This window comes from Melozone crissalis, unplaced genomic scaffold (genome assembly GCF_028551555.1).
Source record: "Melozone crissalis strain CALT ecotype California unplaced genomic scaffold, PUWL_Pcris_2 ptg000005l_1, whole genome shotgun sequence".
Lineage (NCBI taxonomy): Eukaryota > Metazoa > Chordata > Aves > Passeriformes > Passerellidae > Melozone > Melozone crissalis.
This window is the reverse complement of record NW_026535783.1, coordinates 63,240,902-63,261,014: the sequence shown is the minus strand read 5'-3', so window position 1 is coordinate 63,261,014 and position 20,113 is coordinate 63,240,902. Positions and strand designations below refer to the sequence as shown.

Genomic DNA, 20,113 nt, shown 5'->3' with positions numbered 1-20,113 from the left:
AAATCCTCTCCTAACCCTGAGAAATTCCAGGAGGCTGAGAAGCCGCTGTACTTCTGGTTAGAGTAGTATCTGAGAGTAGTGTTCAACGTGGGGAACAGCTTATCAGACACATTTACAGAAAACTGCTGCTTATTGCGGTTTATTTTCAAGGAAACTGAAGTGCAGCCTGCTGTAGTTGTAGCAACCTTTCAGGTTCTGTGCTGAGAGAACTTAAAGAGTGTTAAACCTGCATTCTTACAGAGCAGCGATACCAAACTAGTAATCCCAAATGAAGCATCACTTCAGAAGACAAAATGACAATATTAAATTAACAAGTCGCCCTTGGGTCATGCATTATGTTATTTATGCAGCACTGATGGTTTCTAAGTTATTTTCTTGCTTCCAGCATCCATTGTGCATGTCCAAACAGATTGAATGACACACTGTCTCACATACTGAATACCCTACGTTTCATAAGAGGAACTTAATCACATGTTTACTTAGCTGAAAGTAATCCCTCTGGTTTCTGCTACCAGTTCTTTGACATCCAGAGGCAGAATTAGTCAGTCCTTTCACATTTGCAAGTCCTCAAAAGTGAAAATACTTTTTATAAGGATTGCATTAATTGTGCTTTTGCAAATTTTATTTCACAGCCTGGACATAACTGGTGCCTGGGCACTCAAGGTGGTAAAAGGGGAAACTATGCAGAATTCCACTCTGTCCAGAGATTAGGCACTAGGGCTATGTGGCAAGAGAATGGGCAGGTGGGAGGCAAAAAAAGCTTTCTCAACGAACTTTTCCCAAGCACCATCTATTAGTTTTGCCTTCAATCTGTCTAAAGGGCTTTAGGAATTTCTGCCAGCCACATCGTTGTGACTGAAGAATTACAGCTGTCCTGTGATACTGCTCCAGTTACCTGCCAAATTATGGTAATTGTTACTTCTTTTCGATAATTTTTATTGTAAACCTTGGCATCCTTAAAACAAAACTGTTTCAACATGACTATTGGATCAAGTCTGGAAATTTATGTAATTTTGTTCATGTTTACAAACATTTAGCACTCTTTTATGTGTATAGTTTTCCAGTCTTCAATTGAAGAGGAGGGATCCTCTCATTTAATTTTCCATTTGCAGGGCAGGCCAAGCCACTTGTATAGGATGTGGAATAAATGTTAAATCATCAAAATTAGCTTGAAATATTTTTAAAGCAGGAAATAAGTCAAACAGATTCTTTTAAATACAAATTTTAAAATTCTTTCTTCTTTGTTTTGTGTGGAAGATGGATTACCATCTCAAATAATGTCTGTGATGCATTATCAAAATAGTCAGGGGAAATTTGTACTTTTGTTGTATGCTGTGTAATTGTTCCTTAATGACTTATAGTAATTATTTATAATGTATTTGTGTGCTTTATAAAGGTTCATATGCTCTTGCTCAGAACTGCCACAGCCAGAGAGGGATGCAAAAGTTAAGGGATGGGAAATAATACTGGGGAAACTTGTATGCAACTTTCTGTCTTCTGGCTAAATGTTGGTTTTTGTAATTTCTGTTAATGAGCAATATTAAAACATCAGAAGGAAGAACAATACTAACAGAAAGCATTAGAAAGAAAATAATAAATTTATATTTTAAATAGAGTGGCTTTCTGTTTATTCCTACTAGACAGATTTTGCTAAAAAAATTTAGTATCTATTTTGAGGAGTATTGTAGACATGAGCATTATTTTACTATATTCATAAGATTTAGAATTATATAAAATTCAGTTCATGAAGTATTGATAAAGTAGCATGTGAAATTTTTAATAATTTTTTTCTCTGATAGTCTGCATATATTACTCATTTTGTCTGTCTTTCCCAGTTATTACCCAGGTATGCAGTGTGCTTATGATACCCATTTAAAATAAAATTTCTAACAGCTGCAAACATATCTTGTCTATGACATTTGCTGGAAAATACTGGTTTAAAATATTTTAGACACTCACAGAAATGGCTTGTTTTGTGTGCTTTACCCATAGTTTTGCTATAGGTGACAAAATGAGTAAAAGGACAGTGGAAAGGTGAAGATTCTCGATTCAGTAATTCAGGATTGAGGGTAGTACATGTTTCTTTGACAGACCTTTTCTTAAATGTTTGCACTATGCAAAATATATTTTTGAAAGAAGCAGGGTACAGGTTTACACACCACTAATAACTGGTTTTGCTTTCACAAAATGTCTCTTAGCTTTGGATTTTGAAGTGGGTTTTTTTGAGAAATATGTATATTTTTCTCTCTCATATATGAGGACCTGAAATGCTTAGCACAGAGGAGTGGATAGGTTGATTAGCCAGGGCCAGGGAACTGAGCTCAAATGGCTCCTTAGTGCCTTCTTCACACTTCCCCATGGAAATGAGGTGTTAATGGTGAGAAACTTCCTCCTTCTGCTTTTAATAGATCTCTGCTGCTTGCGGAACTTGAGAAGGAAGAGAAAGAAAAGGACTGGTATTACGCCCAGCTTCAGAACCTGACTAAAAGAATTGATAGTCTTCCCCTTACTGAAAATGTAAGTACCGTCTGAGTGCTTGGTGAGGTGTCTGATGCTACAGTCTCTGTTTAGGTGCTGTTTGTATTTTATGAATTTGGTGGCATTCTCTACTATCACTTTAGTACCAAATTTTTTTCATTCAGTACGTAATGATAACTGAATAATGCATTTCATATAGAATTTTACACATCAAAATTCATACATGTCAGTATAAATGTCAGTGAAAAGACAGCAACATTAAGACGTCATTGTGACAAATTAATTGCATGTCAGTACACTTCCTTAACTCTCTTCTTCCCTGTTCTTTTATTTGATGGATTTTTCTAGTTTTGAGAATAATATTAGCATATGATAACGTACACAAGAGCTTTTTTTTAATAACAGTCAGTAAAGTGATTCTATAGCAGGTGTTTGTTTGCTGTAAGCTTTTACCTTGGCACCTCCAAACTATTTATAGTCAAGTCACTGTTATCTGAGATAATAAAAATGTCTGATATCCCACATAATGCAAGATTTCCTGTTAGATGTCAGCAACATGGATGTATTTGCAGTGCATCCTTCACACCTAGAGTTGGGAAGGTGTGGTTGAGAGAGTCACACCTGATAAAGGATCAGTCAACCTTCTGGAAATGGAAAGAGAGAGCAGAAACACTTCTTCAGTGGGCAAAAGTAACACTGAGTCATGGCTGAGCTTAGCAGAGCGCCAGAACCAAGGGAGAAGGCCTGAAAAAGATTTTGAGGAACTGCAACCCATTCTCAAAGCACTGTCAGCTGTCTCTGTGTCACTTTGTCATAGGTTTTTAAGTTGTCTCCTCTGTTCCATAGATAATGAATTCACTTAGGTACTCTTAGGATTAGAATGCATTACTTAACATCTACACTAAAGGTCTTTTGTGGCAATTTATATCCATTACTACTTAGGCCAGACACAGCAAAATGACAGGTCCCATTTGGTCCTTGCAGATTATTGTCTTGTTTTGATTTTTCTGAATTGACCCTGGTGAAGTCTTCTGGAAAGACTGCTCTTGGAAACTCATTTATTTTCAGACTGAGTGATTGTCCAAAGCCAGTGAAGAGCTTTGCTCCTGCCTTGAAATTTCTTTTAGTTCAAAAGTCCCTTAGGCTGTATTGCTGCTCTTGGGTTTAACACTTGTGCTCTTTTCCCAGGGTAGTTAGAAATAATGTAAATAGCAGCTGTATGAATACCACCACTATGTGCAGTAGCTTAATACATCTGAATATTTTTGAAAATGCCAATTCAGATGGCACACATCACAATTTTGTTGGTAGCAGCCAGATGTTCTTGTAAGCAATTATACTTTCTCAATGCTTATTTATTATATTTAGTCATTTGACAAAACTCAGGTATAGTCTGCTGGTTGAACATTGTTGTGTACTTGTTTTTCATAATGCAGTCATATTTTAAGAATGTATTACTATGTTTTGTTTGTTTATGAAATTTGTTGTACAAAAGTAATAGTTCTGCCTTTTGTTCTTAGAAATACATTGGTTGCATCAATGTTATTTGCTAAAATGCCTTCCCTGTACTCTTGTTTCAGTTCTCCTTGCAAACAGATATGACCAGAAGGCAGCTGGAATACGAGGCCAGGCAAATCAGAGCTGCAATGGAGGAACAACTGGGCACTTGTCAGGACATGGAGAAGCGAGCACAGGTAGAGTTTGTCTTTCACCATTAAAAGCAAGGGAAAAGGTTTTCCTGCATATTTATTAAATTATTGGTAATTGTACCTTTAAACTGTGTGTAAACACAGCACTTAGCTAGCCTTTCAAATATACAAATAGGAATCAGGACATATGAAATATTACTCAGCAAAAACTACCCTCATCTGCCTGTTGTAAATAATCCTTTCTATTCAGCAGATGTAAACAATTTATCCAAGAGAAAATACTTTTTAATGATAATTTCCTTACAGTTTACTACCATTTTAGCTTTAGAAAAGCCAGTGTATTTGCAGCTGCTTAATTTTGCATCTTTTTGGTGGGTTTCTTCATGCTTCTATGTCTAGGATAAAATCCAGCTACTGTTCTTAATTTTCCTTAGCCAGAAAAGATGTATCACAAGATGTTCAAGTAAAATGTAACTCACATACTTATCTGGAAGTTGTTTGCTCTCACCAGGAGTTGTTTTGCGTTCATGATGAGGATATGTACATATCTAACCACATGGCCCACACATTTGGAAGTATAAATTAGAATGCAGTCATGTGCAAATCGTAAATTAAATAATCAGTTGGTTGCTGGTTATAAAAAAGAATCCTCCATAGTAGGAAAACAATTTGAATTATTTATTAGCATTTATTTCAAGACATATTGAGTAACCAACTTAGTAAGATTTAGGGTTTTTTTGGTGAATGACAATAATCAGTTTTTTCAGTAACAAGTCTTCTTAGGCTCTATCTCCCTCACTAGGTTGACTCAACACAAAATTTTGCTATATGAGAAGCATTTCTAATTTGGTTTTACATTTAAGGTAAAGCAGCTGTTCTAATTACAAGAGGTAATCAGAATAGTTGCTTTAAACTTGAAAGTGAGTAATCTAGTAGGACTTCTCCAAAAATTCCTACAGTTGAAAGTATTTAGCCAAAGAGATACCCAGCAGCTGTTGGGTTGTGTGTGCAGGGCCGTGCAGGGTTTGTCTGTGCTGATGTTCTCAGGCAGGCCCAGGTTCAGTGTGTTTGGGGAGTCACTGGCTCTGATCTGGGAGCTGTAAGGCAGTTACCAAGGTTTATCAGCAGGGGTGATGCCCTCCACAGTTTCAGCTGTGCACTTTGTGTCAGCCTGTCCCAGGTGAAGATCCTGGACAGCAAAACTCCTGGGAAACTTCTACTGCTGTTAACAGGCTTAAGTGAGAGGAAGGTGAATTAAGCTAAACAGAAATAAGCTAAACAGGCTAGGCTGCTGATGGCAGCATTCTAAATGCAGTCAGGCAGGGATCAAAAGAAATTATTCAGACACGCAACTTGCTGTAGTTTTATCACTGTATGGAAGTTATCAAGCTGACCATGCATTTGCTTCTTCCGTGATTATTGGGGGTTTTAAATTTGGTGGGGGGAAGAATGCTGCCAAGATGATGTTGAAACATTTTACGGGTTTCTGAATTAATGTTTGACATGGGGTCTGTCACAGCTGTTTCACTCTCTCTCTGTATGTGTGTAACACTTACATACTTGCAGAAATTACAGTGCCTATTGTGATTATATATAGACTATTGAATACAAAGTTACTACTTATGCATGTGCTTCTTGTGAATTTAACTGGTAATTCCCCTTTGTTTCATTCTGCCAAGGACCAGTGCCAAAAAGGTGTAGAAGCTCACTGATGTACAAATACCTAAGAGCAATTTCTGCATTATTTCACTGTGATCTTTAAATTTGCAAAATGAAGCTTCTGTATTTGGCAAGGATATTCAACTTAGTAGTTTTACCATTTTCTTTCCGCTCCATATTTTCTTTCCACCCAAATTGATAGGGATATATAATACTATGCAAAATGTAGGCTGAAGGGAGGGAATATTTCAGCTACATAAAGACTGGCATTGCAGACATCTCTGAATTGAGTCCCAGAGATTATTCTGTGAGGGAGCTGGTAACCTGCAGTTGCTCAGGTAGTCACTGCACTTTTCTGTGGCTGCCCTTTCTCGTGAGCCTTGAAACAATGGCTTTCTCCCATTTTTAGTGTGGCATGATTTGGCTTTGTTTCCTTCTGAAGCAACTTAACACACAGCAGCTCACTGTTGATGTCTTCTGTAAAGATTGTTCACAAGTACTTGCCCAGCAGTTGTTCAGAAAGATGAAAAAGAAGGTTGTTGGCAGTTTATTTCAGCTAGTTTAATGATTTATACTAACTTGTAAACTTGTAACTATTCTCTGATGCCAGTAATTTCACATAGTAGTGCTTACTTGAAAAAAAGGAAAAAAGCATTCTTAACAATGTTTTATTTTTACTTTTTTTATTTGTTCAAAGGTTGCTACTGGAGCAACCAATAGTTGGCAAGTAGCCAATATATTTAGTTATAAGTAGAAGCAAACTTAATTTCTGTAAGATATATTTTAAAATACTTCAATTCTAAGACTGAATTCATGTTCACATAGAATTTAGTTTTCAAGCCAGAACAAAAAGGATCTAATTTTTTTGAGGTTAAGAGTTCCTTAAAATCTTATGTTAAATTACCATTTTTATAAGAATTTATCCCAAGATCTGTAAAAGCTTGCTAAAACAGCAGAACACTAAAGATACAAGAAAATTTAGATCCTGGAGTTTCACGCAGATAAACATTTCAGCACTGTTATATTTATATGGTGATCTTGTATATATGCCAAGCCATTAATGCATTTGTCTATTATATATGTTTATTTTGGAAAAAAACCCCAACCAAACAAAAAAGGCAGACAACATTTTACAAACAAAATGTTATTCCCTGTTTTTACTTTTTATATAGTGATTATTTTTCTCTCACTGTGAGTGTGGAGGAATTTTATTTTTGCTTTGTTAGACATGTTACTGGGGCAGTGAAAACCAAATCATGTGTAACTTCAAATGTAAAGTTACTCTCTGCAACTATTTTATGTTTATAAAAATTACAAGTAATTACAGTAATAAATGGGAATGTAGTATGAACAAATAGAAATCAAAGGTGGTATTTCTCAGGTTGATTCTAAAGTTAAAATCATTGTTGCTTGTTCCATTGTTTTGCCCATTTGCCATTAGGCTTCACCCCTTTGTGGCAAGAAATGCATCCCTTTTTTCTGTTCTGCAGTTTTTGGCACAAAGTACAGTCCTGGTTAGTGGAACTCCCCAGTTTCCCTGTACTAGAAAAAAGTTAATTAGAAGTATGATCTGGTGTTTAAATCTCTGGACTGAAATTGGAAAGGGTAGATAGAATTCCTGTCCCTTTGGAGGACTCAGTAATACTTGGCAAATCATGCAGTAGTTAATTGGTTTCATCTGCACAACATTTTTTTCCTGTGTTTAGGTGCATATATAAAGATACTCAGATATTCTTGATGCTCTTTATTGGCTACATTGCTGGTTACACAGAAGGAAACTTGATTTATGGGAAATTTTGGGGAGACCTGTGTCTTTTGAGTGCTTGAAAGGGGACCTGTAAGAAACTTATTAGCAGGGAATAGTGATAGGAGAAAAGGTAATGGCTTAAAATTAATGGAGAGTTGATTCATATTAGATGCAAGATGGAAATGTTCTACGGTGGGAGTGGTGAAACACTGGAAAAGGTTTCCAAGAGGCCGCAGGGGCCCCATCCCTGGAAACATTCAAGGTCAGACAGGGCTTTCAGCAACATGATTTACTTGAAGATGTTCCTGTCCTTGGCAGAGAGTTTTGAGTGGAGTAATTATTAAGGACAATGAGAGATGTATTTTGTCAGTCATGCATCATGTCACCAATATAGATATTCCCAGAAATATTTTTCTATTATCTTTCTAATACTTAAAAATTTCTTGAACTAGGAGCAAAGGGTGGGATAAATTATGTTTGCCTCTGTGCTTTTATGTATTTTCCAATTCTTTGCTTTACAAAATCAAATCCAATGTATAGCTTAAAGTTATACCTTTCTAGCTCTGCTAAATGTTGATGCTTATGGTGTTTTCCCCACAGCTGCTTCTGATGTGTGTTTCAGTAATTCGTATTTTGTGGTTACGTTTTATTTTTCTAAATTTTCTAGATAGCATTGTGTTTCTATTGCATGTGCATCTTTTGGCATTAGCACCTTTTGAAAATTCATCTTATTTCCATTTGAAGATTATAAACATGTCAAATAAGGTTGGTTATAATGCTGATCTTTGCAGTGTCTGCTAGATTGCTTTTCTAGTATAGCACTGTAAATGTTAATCAAATAAAGGCATTAGAACTTTTTTCAACAATATGTCTATTTTATCAATCTATCCATGGCACCACAAAAAAATACTGTTTAATCAGTTTGGTCTTCTGCCCACATTTAAAGTCAAATTATGGGAATTTATTAAATTATCAAGGTTATACAGTGACTGTTTTACAGACTGATAATGCATCCTGTTCTTCACTACAATTTGTGTGGAGTACATGTATCCTGTTACATTTGGAGTCTCTTAACATTCCATGTTCTTACCACAGAATGGTTGCAGTGGGAAATGTGTAGCAATATGTCTGTAAAAGACTGATTCAGAGATGTCTGTAAAATCTCAGATAAACCAAAGAAGCAGTATGTAGATTTTTTAATATATATATATACTTAGCCTGTTAAATTTTTTGAGATTTGTAGGAGCAGAGAATCATCCAAGGTTGGGGATAAGCAAAATTCTCAAATCAGTATAGTAACTGAATGTAATAAAAATCTGTCAGGGTCTCATACCTTCCAAGACTCTCTGCAAATAAAAATATCTCTGGGATCACTAAAAGGGAAGTAAAATTCTGATACTAGAGATGAAAGTGAAGTAATTTGCCAAAGATCTGCGTAAAATTTCAGTTTCAGAAACAGGAATATTGTGCAAGTTGAGGAGCTTTTTTAAATACCTAAATGTGTGCTGTGTGACAACCTATTACATCCAAATGTGTATTCAATGTTATTAGAACCCCAACTATTCCCTTGCTTGTTTTCATTACAAAGAACGCATGAATTACTGCATGTAGTACCTCTGCTTGTACCTACTAAAGTAGTTTTTTTTGTAGTCAGCAGTATTTGCCAAGAACTTTTCATGCTGTCATTCTGTACAGTAAGTAAAAGGAGTTTTTGAACAAAATTAAATGTGAAAATCCATTCATTTCAGGCAAGAGTGGCCAGAATTCAACAAATCGAGAAGGACATTCTTCGTATACGTCAGCTCCTGCAATCACAAGCAGCTGAAGCGGAGGTTAGTGAGCAATAACTTGCCTTTTTTTATTGTGGGTTGTGTATTTTCTCTAAAAACCCCAAAATATTTTAATAAAGTGGTAGGCAGGATTATTCCCATCAGCTGTTCATGTCACAATCAGGTAGCCAATATTCTTGGACTGTTACTTGCTCTGTTTCTAATGAACTGAGGATGGAATACTTGGATTAGTCCTCATACTACTGTGGAGCTTCTATCCACAGTAGTATGAGGACTGTAAGTTCAAAGTTTAGCTTGAAATTTCACTGAAAATGTCAATGTGCAATGTGCTTATTGAGGCTGAGTCCTGGTTTTAGAAATAATTAAAGCAATCAGTTGTACATGCCTTTGTAATTATGAATCTGTGATAAGCACCTTCATGGTTTGTTTGTCTTTTGAAGGAGATAAAATGTAAAAAAAGGATGAATAGAGCTTCTGTCAGACTTCATTATAGAAGCCTGGTATATTTTAGTGTTTAAGTACAGGGCTCTATATTAAGAAATGCAGGATGTTTCCTGTAAATTACAAAGTCCATAGCAGTAATTGCCATTAGCAAAAACTGCTGTCATGGAAATTCACTTAGAATGTCAACTCCATTTCTTGTACTGGTAAATTAAATTGTGTGTTTGACATGAATATTTTATGACTTGCCTTCACCCAAAATAACTACAGAAAAAGCTCAGAGCATCATTTGGATCACTAAAGGATGTATATTTTTCCATTTTGTAAATGGAAATTTTCCACTTGTTTCATAGTTCCAGGATTGGAGGGAAATAAATTCTTATAAGTGATGCAGCCCGTAGTGTGTGAAATTAAAGTTGCCTGGGCTATTGATATCAGTCAGTCCAGGTGTTTATAGATATTGACAAGATCTCCCTGAGCTTTGTTTTTCTCCCGCTGAACAGGCTCAGTTCTCTCAGCCTGTCTGTGTGTAAGAGATGCTCAGGACCCTTAAGGACTGCTGAACCCTGCAGAGGACTTGTTTCAGTGAATCAATCATAAATCCAGCTTTATTGTGCTGGGCAGACCTGAACAGGACTTTGGATGCTGAGGGGAGAGGAAGGGCCACCTCCCTGGCCCTGCTGGCAATATGCCCCTCACTGCAGCAGAGGACAGTGTTGGAATTTTTGCCACAAGGCCTTTGAAAGGATGGCGCAGCAGGACCTCCAGGTGCTTCCCTGCTGGACATCTCCGGCCTGTGCTTGTGCCTGGGGTTGTTCCCTCACAGATGCAGGACGTTGTACTCCCCTTCTTGAACAGCTTGAGCTTCCCCTCAGCCCATTCTACCCACCCATCCAGGCCCCTTTGGAAGGCAGCTGAACGCTGTGCTGTATCAGTTTCTCCAGCTTGAGGAGAGTGCACCGTGTCCCAGCATGCAGATGTTGGACAGTATTAGACTCAGTTTGCTTCCAGCTGTACTTTGTGCTACTGATTGCACCCTCCTGATTGCTAGCTATTCCAGCAGTTCTCAGTCCACATGCCTGTCCCTCACCTCCTGCTTGCTCCCTGAGCAGCAGTGCAGGGACGTGCCAGAGAGCAGCACCCGGCCGTGCCCATTGCCCAGCACAGGCCTGGGAGTGTTCCCAGCAAGGCGGCTGTGCTGCATGTTGTTCTTCCTTGCGTGCCAGTGCTCATGGACGTGCCCTTATCTCAGCGGTGTGCATTGCCCTTGTGTTCCCACCAGCCAGGGCTCCTGCTTGCCAGCCCTCCCTTCTGTCCCCTGTTATTTCTAGTGTAATGCTCTCACTGCCTGGTTGACCACCCTCTCAGCAGATACTTTTGCCCCATATAGTCAGACAGAGTGTTTATCTTTTTCTTTGGTAGAAAAAGAAAGTCTTTTGAACTTGAACTCAGAGACTCAAACAGCATTGAGATGCAACTATAGAAAAAAGGTTTTGTCATAGTTTTTCACTCCTGCCAAATTATTTGGCTGCCTCATACAGTAAAGGTCTGATATATTGATATTTTTGCATGATGTGTCTTATCTGGGAAATGTTTGGATATCAGGTTGCATAGTTACATGTTTTAGGACAGACTTACCAGCATGCTGATGGTGGTAAAGGAGGAAGTCACTAGACACACCCTAATACTTTACAGTGTGTTTTAGTCATTTCTGAGTGATGACCATCTCCTGCAGAGAACAGCTAGATCTGAAATTGTCTGGTGGTGCAGTAACACTGCAAAGTCCATATAACTGAAAAATGCAAACATGAGACATTTTTTATATTTTTATCCAGTGCCTGATACTGAACAAATATATTTTTTGAAGAAGAAGTCTATACAGTAGTGGGAAAAAGCTGGAAAATTCTTTTAACCTTAGCACAATATGTTTGATCCCTGTATTTGTGGTTAATGCTTAGTTTTGTACCATTCAGTGCTTAGTACAAATGCCAGAGATTAGCACAGCCTTGTGTTAACTCCCTACATCTGTGACTAATAAGTTGTGTTCCAACTAATGCTTCCTTATTTACTTATATCAGTAATTATTATGTATTAGCTGATACATTAGTTTTGAGAACAAAGATTGTGTGTGACAGCAAAGAATGATAAGAGAAGTACATTATGGCATGATCACATATTTGAGGTACTCTCAAGGAGAAAAGATTCATCAGAAGGTCTGAACTGTATCCAGATAAGTCCATGAAAACAATTAGAATATATGCATGTATTCAGGAAATGTGATGAATATGTATTTGTTTCAGGAATATACGCTGGTCTGTTAGTCTGTTACTGAGCATGCTCTGAGCAGAATTCCCCATGCATTCAGCACTGGTAATGAAGAAATACTGGCTTTCTGAGCTGGTAAATTGGTTGGAGAGTTTATTTCCTGGTTTTCAGTGCCAATAACTAAATTGAATGTGCTCCTTCTGTTATAAAGATCTGGTAACAATAATAAATATTACGGCTTGTCTGCTGATAGTAGGCCCTGTGGTGATGCCAGTCACTGTGGAGCCCAAGTGCAATATATCTTGAAGAGTAAGACCAAATATAAAGCTGTGGCATAAAATCAGCTTTTGGGAATCAATGAGCAGAGAAAATTCTCACACACATTTTATCACATTTTTAAGGTTTGGCAAATTGCTAAGTCTCATGAATGATTGTAGAAAAATTATTCTAGACCTGTCCAGAAAGAATTTTCAGCTCTTGGGTACAATATGAAATTATTTAAAAGGAAAAAGGAAATTTTTGGCAGTAGTTGTACAAGCTCTTCTTTCATAATATCTGTAACTTGAAAATACTTCCATTAGGCAGTGTTGCTGTAGATAAAATGTAAAGGATTATTTTCTTCCTGAAATTATGCTCAGCAGGACATGAGCATTCTCAATCATTTTTCTCACAAGACTTTCTTTTGTCTTCGAATCAACCATAGCAAAATTATTTCTTACAGTTTCATTTGTTGCATTTTCCGTTTTCTCATATATCTCTTATTTATACATGTATGTCTATTGTGTTTAATATGGAGTAATGGCAATTCCTAATGAATATATAAGTGTCAGCATCTCAGATTGACAAAGCGTTAGGTAAAATTATTTGTAATTGGGTTTCTTAGCAGAAATAGTCAAGGTCTACTGTGCTAGCTAGAGTTTATAATTTTTTTACTAATAAATACATGGAAATTAATAACTGATAATGATAATTCTTGTTGACTTCAGAAGCATTTAGAACATTGTGGCAAATGCAATGGAAGGAGTAGCTCCATGTCCCTGTAATTAGCACATGCAGTCTCCCACAATTTTGCTGCAAGAGCAAACAAGAGAACTCTGTCAAACTGACTTTTATGGTCTGATGCCAAAATTCAGCAATGGCAGGGGTTACAGAGCCACCTTAGGCCTCCTCAAAAGTCATGCTTCAAAACAGGTTAATCCAGGGGACCTGTGTGCCATTCTCTGGCAGCTGTGCCTCACGTAGGGTTTAGAGAGCCTGCTGCTGTTCACATGCTGTTCTTTGCTGATGTGGTTGGTGGCTTCTGTATTTTCTTCCACAGGTCCTGTGTTCAATGTTAAAAGGCACCATGAAGGAGAGACATACTTTCTTTCAGTGGTTATATTGCCTTTCTAACCATTAATCTGCAGTCTGTCAGATGAATATTAATTCATTTACAGTAATACTATGTCTATACAAAAATATATTTACATTATCCATCTGCATGGATATGTGCTATTTTCATATGTTATAAATAAATATGTTTAAACATGTTATACATTATAATAATATAATACATATTTATATAAATACTCCATTTTCAACTAATAACCTGCTTTCTGCTGCCTGTGTTGTTATTAACTCCTTTGTGCCAATCTGCATTAAGAGAACAGTTCACTTCAAATGACTTCAGTGGCTGAAGTGGTAGGGAGTCTTCACTAAGAATTCACAGATCTGATGTTCAAGTCCAGCTGATAACTCATGTGACAGTAATGGGTTTGTACGTTGTGAACGCATTCTGCATTTCAAATCTGATCAACCCTGCTAGTAACTGTTAAAAACTGCCTTGCAAATTAATTTGTGTGTTGACTACATTTTGTATTGGCATATTCTTGAGAGTGCTTAGGGGAAATGGGAAAGCATCTCATTCTTAAATAGCTTGTAGAAAACAAATGTTTGTTAATAGTAGCAGAAAGTGTTAAAGGAGAGCAGAAACTTTTCTTGTCAGGGAATGAAATATCTCTGTGTCTGTGCTGTGGATGCAGCAGAACTATTTAATAGATATACTCCATTTTCACCACCCTGTCCCAACCCCCAGGAGTGTTCTTGGAAGAGGAGTAGTATTCCCTCTCATGTGACCCAGTGGATCAGAGCCCTGCTAATGAACCATTCAGATTTTCATCTCTAGGCATGTCCAGTACTACTTTCTTCATGCTTTGCAGTCATTTGGTGACTGGAAAAATCTGTCTTGATTTTGTCAAACTCATAATTACATTTTATTCAAGATGGAAGTGTGTTGTAAGAGAGGAATTCAGCATTATACTGAATTCACCTCATGTACAGCAAGGACTGATCTTGACTGAGTGCCACACTCTTGTACTGAGAACCAAAATTTCTTCAGTTACTGTATGAGCATCAATAGCAGTTTCATTTTATACACAGATCAGATTTTAGAAAGAAGTAACACTATGTGTGCTAAAATACTTTGAGATTTGCTTTGTGGCTTACTTATTTTCTGTAAGTGAAGGTATAACGTCAAGGAATTTTTAACCTATAGTTGTTTCCAATTTCCTCACATTACTAGTTTGTATAATAGCCTTTTTTACATACCTTATTCATTTAGTTAAACTATATTTACACTTTTAAATTTTTCTCTAAATTAATTACTTCACATGCTGATTACTGGTTTCTGAAACTCTACTTAATGTTAAGTGAGACTCTTCTGTCTTAGATGAACAAAACAGAGTTATTTATGCCAGTGATACTGTATGAATTTAATTACTGAGAGTATCCAAAGATGTTTCAGGGTGTGTACATTGAAGAGAGGTATTGCTAAAAGTCAGAGATAAATATCCTTAAAGCAAGATGAGGCAGACTGTGCCATGCTAGGCTCTGCAGCTCAAAAACATTGCAAAGCCACATAGAAACTGGATGACATATACCATATGTGGCTAAACAAATTAATTAAGATTGTGTTGTCTGTTAGGTAGTAGCCTTTCAGTATATGAAATGAAGCTTGGCAACAAAAACAATACTTAGAAAATAATATTGCTTTCAACTCCAAACTTCAGCCATTTCCATGGATTATTCATGTTTTCTGAAAATCTGAAATGTTTTAAACCTATTAATAGAGGATGTTTGATACTTCACATATTCCATAACTGCTCATTTAAATGCCTATCAGCATCAGGAAGACCAATTTAGTTTTTATGTAGATGTGTAAAAATCTGTTTTCCTAAAGGAACTGAAACCTCTCTGTACCAGCTTGCCATGTCAGTTAAATTTATTTTGACAAAATTTTAGATGGATCAGTATCAGGCTGTATAAATTTCTTTTCTGCAAAGTGGTAATTCTTGCACTGTTTGTCCTTGACATTTAGAAATATTCTTATAGTAGAGATATCCTTCTGTTCAAGCAGAAATTATTCATCTTTGAACGTGAAGCTTAATTGAACAGTGCTGGCCATGGTCCCCAGTAAAAGCAGGGATCACGTGTCCAGCAGAGCAGACAGTTGTTTGCTCCAATTCTGTTACATTTCTGACAGGGATGTGAGCACAGCTGGTGGAAAATGGTGCTGCTGTGTGTCACAGCAGATCCTTTGTCTTGCAGGGCTGTAATCCTCAGAGGAAATGGTTCTCTTTCATCTCGCAGTTTTTGAAGGCGCTTAGTCTCGGCTGTTAATTTTTGAGGCTCAGGGTTATGAAATGCAAAGTGCTGCTCAGTGGCTTCCTGAGGATGCAGTATTGATGTGCTCACAGCCAAGGAAGCTTTGAATGGTAAATTGTACCTCATTTCTGTTTGTAATTTCATAAACTCTTGTATTAACAGAGAGCACCTCAAAGCAAGCATGAGGCAGGTTCCCATGATACAGAGAGGCAGAATGAAGGTCAAGGAGCAGCAGAAATCAGTGTGGCAGCCAGCAGTACTGGTCAGGTAAGTAGAGTATTTTCCTTGTTTTAATATAATTAAATATTTGAGACATATAATGCTTACATGCTGGTATTTAACTTAGTATGTTTGCATGCCTACTCATTTTAAAAAAAAGTATATTTTTCTTCTTTCCATCTATTTCTGGGAAATTTATTGTATTTACTGTAAGGAAGTGTTTGAATAAAGGGACATATAAATATTCAGTAATGCAGGGAGCATTTTTCTTTTGTTTAAATGATTAATGAGCCTAATGGTGTGAAAGAGATGGCAAGAGTGACTACAGGAAATGTATTTCATTGTAGGTGAATGGTAATATGAAATGGTAATATGAATAGTAAATTATGGAAAATTGTTCAAATTTTCATTTTAGAAACTACCACTGAGATGCTGGTGAATTTTAAAAAAAGAAGAAAAGCAAATGACAGGTTTATTATTAATGTTTCTTCAATACTGTATTATCTAAAGCTTTGAAACTGAAGTATCAATGAGGTAATCTCCTGAAAGTTGGCTGAAGGGTTATTTAAATGCTTCTAAATAATCTTCCATTGCTGTTTCTCCTTTTATTATTGAAATACATTAGTGGAATATTTTGAGGTATACATTAAATTCTTTACTTTTCCTTTAAAATCAATATTTATTACTACTCTCTTTGGCTAAAAATACTTTCATTTATTTACCATGATTATTTTCTTTCATGATTTCCAACTGTAGCTTAGACATTGCCACTAGTAATCCGGGTTTTTAAAACTTCACACTACAGATTTAATAGCTGAATTGATATACAGGATGTTTTTGTTACTCCAGGGAAGTAAAATTATTTCAATGTTTCCGAAAGTGTCTTGTAGAAGATTTATCAGTAAGAATTGTGGTTCGGCTTGAATATTTCTCTTGATTAAACATTAAGCACAGCCCATAATTTTGCTTTTGAAATACATTTGATCACCATTTGGAATTAAATTCTATCATCCATATCTTATTGTGGTTCTGACTCTTAATTCTTATGACAGCTTTATTGTGTGGGAAGAAAATAGTTCACTGCTGCTTTTGGGCTGAAAGCATAATGTACTTAAATAATTGATGCATTGTTGCTCTATCATCCATCTTCAGAGAATGAATTTGAGTTTTTTCTGGACAATGTATTTTACAGAGAAGGATGGAAGAAGGGATTGACATGTCTTGGCAGACTTATGCAAATGGAAGATCCGTTCATAATTCAGTTGAGGCCTTAATGTTGAGGATTTGTGCAATTTTGACCTTTGCCTTGTAAAAATATATAAAACATGGCTATTCCTTCCTCCTGGTGGGGATAGAGACAGAGCACTGTATCTGTTTTAAAACAGCCATCTGGGGATTATTTCCTTTCAGTGCAAGTCCAGACAGAGAAGGTTTAATGGATTGGACATAACATTTATTTCTGATAAACCAGCTCAGTATACTTAGAGCAATCACCATTCAGTGGAGTGAAAAAAAAAAAAAGTTTTCACCAATTTATTTTGTTCTAATTGGTTTTGTAGTCAGTGTTAATTGAATCCAGGATTTTTCACTTTTCAAGTGTGTCCTTTTCAGCACCATCTTTCAGCTTTCTTTTCCATTGCACTCACTACTTTCCTGCTGAAGTAAAATTTTGTTTATAGCTTCATTTTGGAAGTTCTATAAAGGAATTTGTTGAGATTGTCCATCTTGTTAAGAAAATACTTCACAAAACAGAGACAGTTACTCAGCTGGCATGGTAAATAGCAAGGTAAAACAATGAGTGAAAGATAATGAAGTATAAAAGCCAGAAACAAGATGATGTAGACAGGAAAAGATTTTGAAGGAGAAGGTCCTACACAGGAAGGGTCCACCTAACATTTCCTTGTCATTTCCCATTTTCTTGGATAAATGACTGTCCACCTGACATTACTTCCTTGGCATTGGTCTTTACAAGCCAGTGAGAAATGTAGTTACACTTCAGCTGAGCAGGCAGCAGACCCTGAGGGAATTGGTTACCTGAAGTGAGGTTGCTTTTCTGTCTACACCATGGTGAATTTTAATAGATAGTGCCCAAGACTTGTGTCATTTTTTACCTTTCTGCATGAAACAATCACACTGAGCTTAATGGATAATTTTGGTATGTGCATTATGTTGAACCTGTAATCCTCTGAATGTAGTTTGAGGAAATATGAAGGGACTGCAGGGTGTAAAATTCCGGGAATTCATTCCCATATACGTCACATATTCTAAAGTGAAGTATATGGGAATATTTCCCATATACTTCACTATAGCACTGAACATTATTTAACTGAATTATTGAGAAAATGTAGTGTGATTTTCTTCCTAGGCTTTTAAATTCTGATTTTTTTCCCTGTAGTCAACAGAGAAAATAAGTGTTTGCTTACATAGGAAATATAGAAGGGAATAAATGGTGTTAATATAAATAATTCTAGTTATACTCTTGTAGCATAAAATACTTCTGGAACATGTATCACATTTTCTGGATTCAAATATGTAAGTGAAATGAGTAATAATGTTAATGTGTTTAAATATTCCAATATAACTACATTCTTTTCTGTTTATACAAACACTTCTTTAACTTACTCCTTCCTTGTATTTACAAGTCTCTTACAATTTCATGTTGAGCTGTTAAAATGTTGGGAACTGCAAAATTTCCCTTTCTTTATGGATCACATAGAAGAAACAGACATTATTTCAAAGTGTCTTCCATGGAATTTTCTTCAGTGTGTTACTTATTTTTACTGGAAAAAAATTATATCCATTGATCCTCATAGTTTGAAAATGTTTTGCAAATTAGGCTAATAATTCCATTAACTGATTTTAGCTTTTTTAGAGGATCAAATGAAAACTGGTGACTACCTCAGGAAAATAGTTATTGATACTAGAAGTGTTCTCTAAACAAATACATCTTTAATTTCCCAGAGCAGATGGGAAGGGAGTGATATAGTAAGGGAAACATCACAGATAGAAAACAACAGCAAATAAAAAAGTAAGAATATTGAGTGGATAAAAAATGGCAGAAAAAGGAAAAATGTAAATACATGAAATTAATTAAAATAAGACAAAGATGCTAATAATTGAGTCTTGCTAATACAGGTAGGAGCATACCTAGATTCTAGGAAAATTACATCAAGTATTGTCAGCATTATTTTATAGTTTTCACTACACCACTTAGGCTTTGCTTTTGAAATAAACAAATTCAGGTAGATTTATTCATTGCCCAGAGCAGTCTCTTCTTAATGGTGGGTTCTCAGATACTACTCCAGTGCACTACAAAATCTGACATAAAAGTGGAGTCTGTTTTTTTTCACTCTGTCAAAATTATTATTCAGTTTGTTCCAAAATCTACTTCTTCTTGGTGAAAATAGTAATTAAATCCATTCAGTTGAAAATACAGTTCTATTGGAACTGAATCTCAGGAAAAAAGGTTAATAAAACCCGGTTTAACAGTGACCTCTCTGTTGTGTCAGGGCAGAGAGGACCTAAGAGAAGCAGGTTGGCTGTTCATTGCTGTCAGTACGACTGCATCATCCAGTGCTGAAAATCAATGTTGTTCTGTCCCTCAGACTTTGTTTTATATGAGTTGTTGTTTAAATCTGTAGGGTTCTGCTGCTCGAGTGGACCATGAGACAGCCAGTGTTATGAGCTCTAGTAGTAACTATTCTGTTCCTCGCAGACTGACAAGTCATCTGGGTACCAAGGTAACCGAAGATTACAAACCACAGGTCGCTAATGCTACATTTTTACTAATACAATAACCTCATTGTTTCTGCCAGTAGTACTAATATTATCTGAACAGTCTTGTCCATACATAGTAATTTTTATTAAGTTAAAATTTTAGTATATTTTTTCAGCTTTGAAAATATGTGCACAGAAATATTTTTTTTAACTTGTTGCTGATGAGTTAAGAGTTGTTACAGTAAGGAACAAGCAATTCCTAAAAGCTACTGGGATATCAAAAAACCTTGTGATGTTGCTTTATAATTCATGATGAAAATTAACCTTTTTAAGAGCATTTCTTCAAATACTTTTGCAGAGTCCAAATCCACAAAACAGACACAGTTGCCAAGAAATTAAACAGACCAAATAAATTTATTTAAGCCCTTCACAGCATCTGCAGATAAAAGACTGCACTAAAAAGTACATATGCAGCATGAAAAGAGAGGGGAAGAAAAGGGCAAACT

General features: G+C 36.2%; 1 protein-coding gene across 4 annotated transcripts in view; it reads left to right on the top strand.

The window, feature by feature from the left end:
• The window catches only part of APC (APC regulator of WNT signaling pathway), a 92,937-nt gene that overhangs the window by 51,354 nt on the left and 21,470 nt on the right, over positions 1–20,113 (top strand). For 3 of the 4 annotated variants that reach the window (XM_054288755.1, XM_054288738.1, XM_054288730.1), the window contains 5 exons: positions 2,409–2,517; positions 4,059–4,172; positions 9,282–9,365; positions 15,834–15,938; positions 19,532–19,654. In XM_054288755.1, the coding sequence (XP_054144730.1) occupies positions 2,409–2,517; positions 4,059–4,172; positions 9,282–9,365; positions 15,834–15,938; positions 19,532–19,654 (535 nt within the window). The remainder of the gene's footprint in view (positions 1–2,408; positions 2,518–4,058; positions 4,173–9,281; positions 9,366–15,833; positions 15,939–19,531; positions 19,655–20,113) is intronic. The other variant, XM_054288746.1, reaches the window with a different exon arrangement.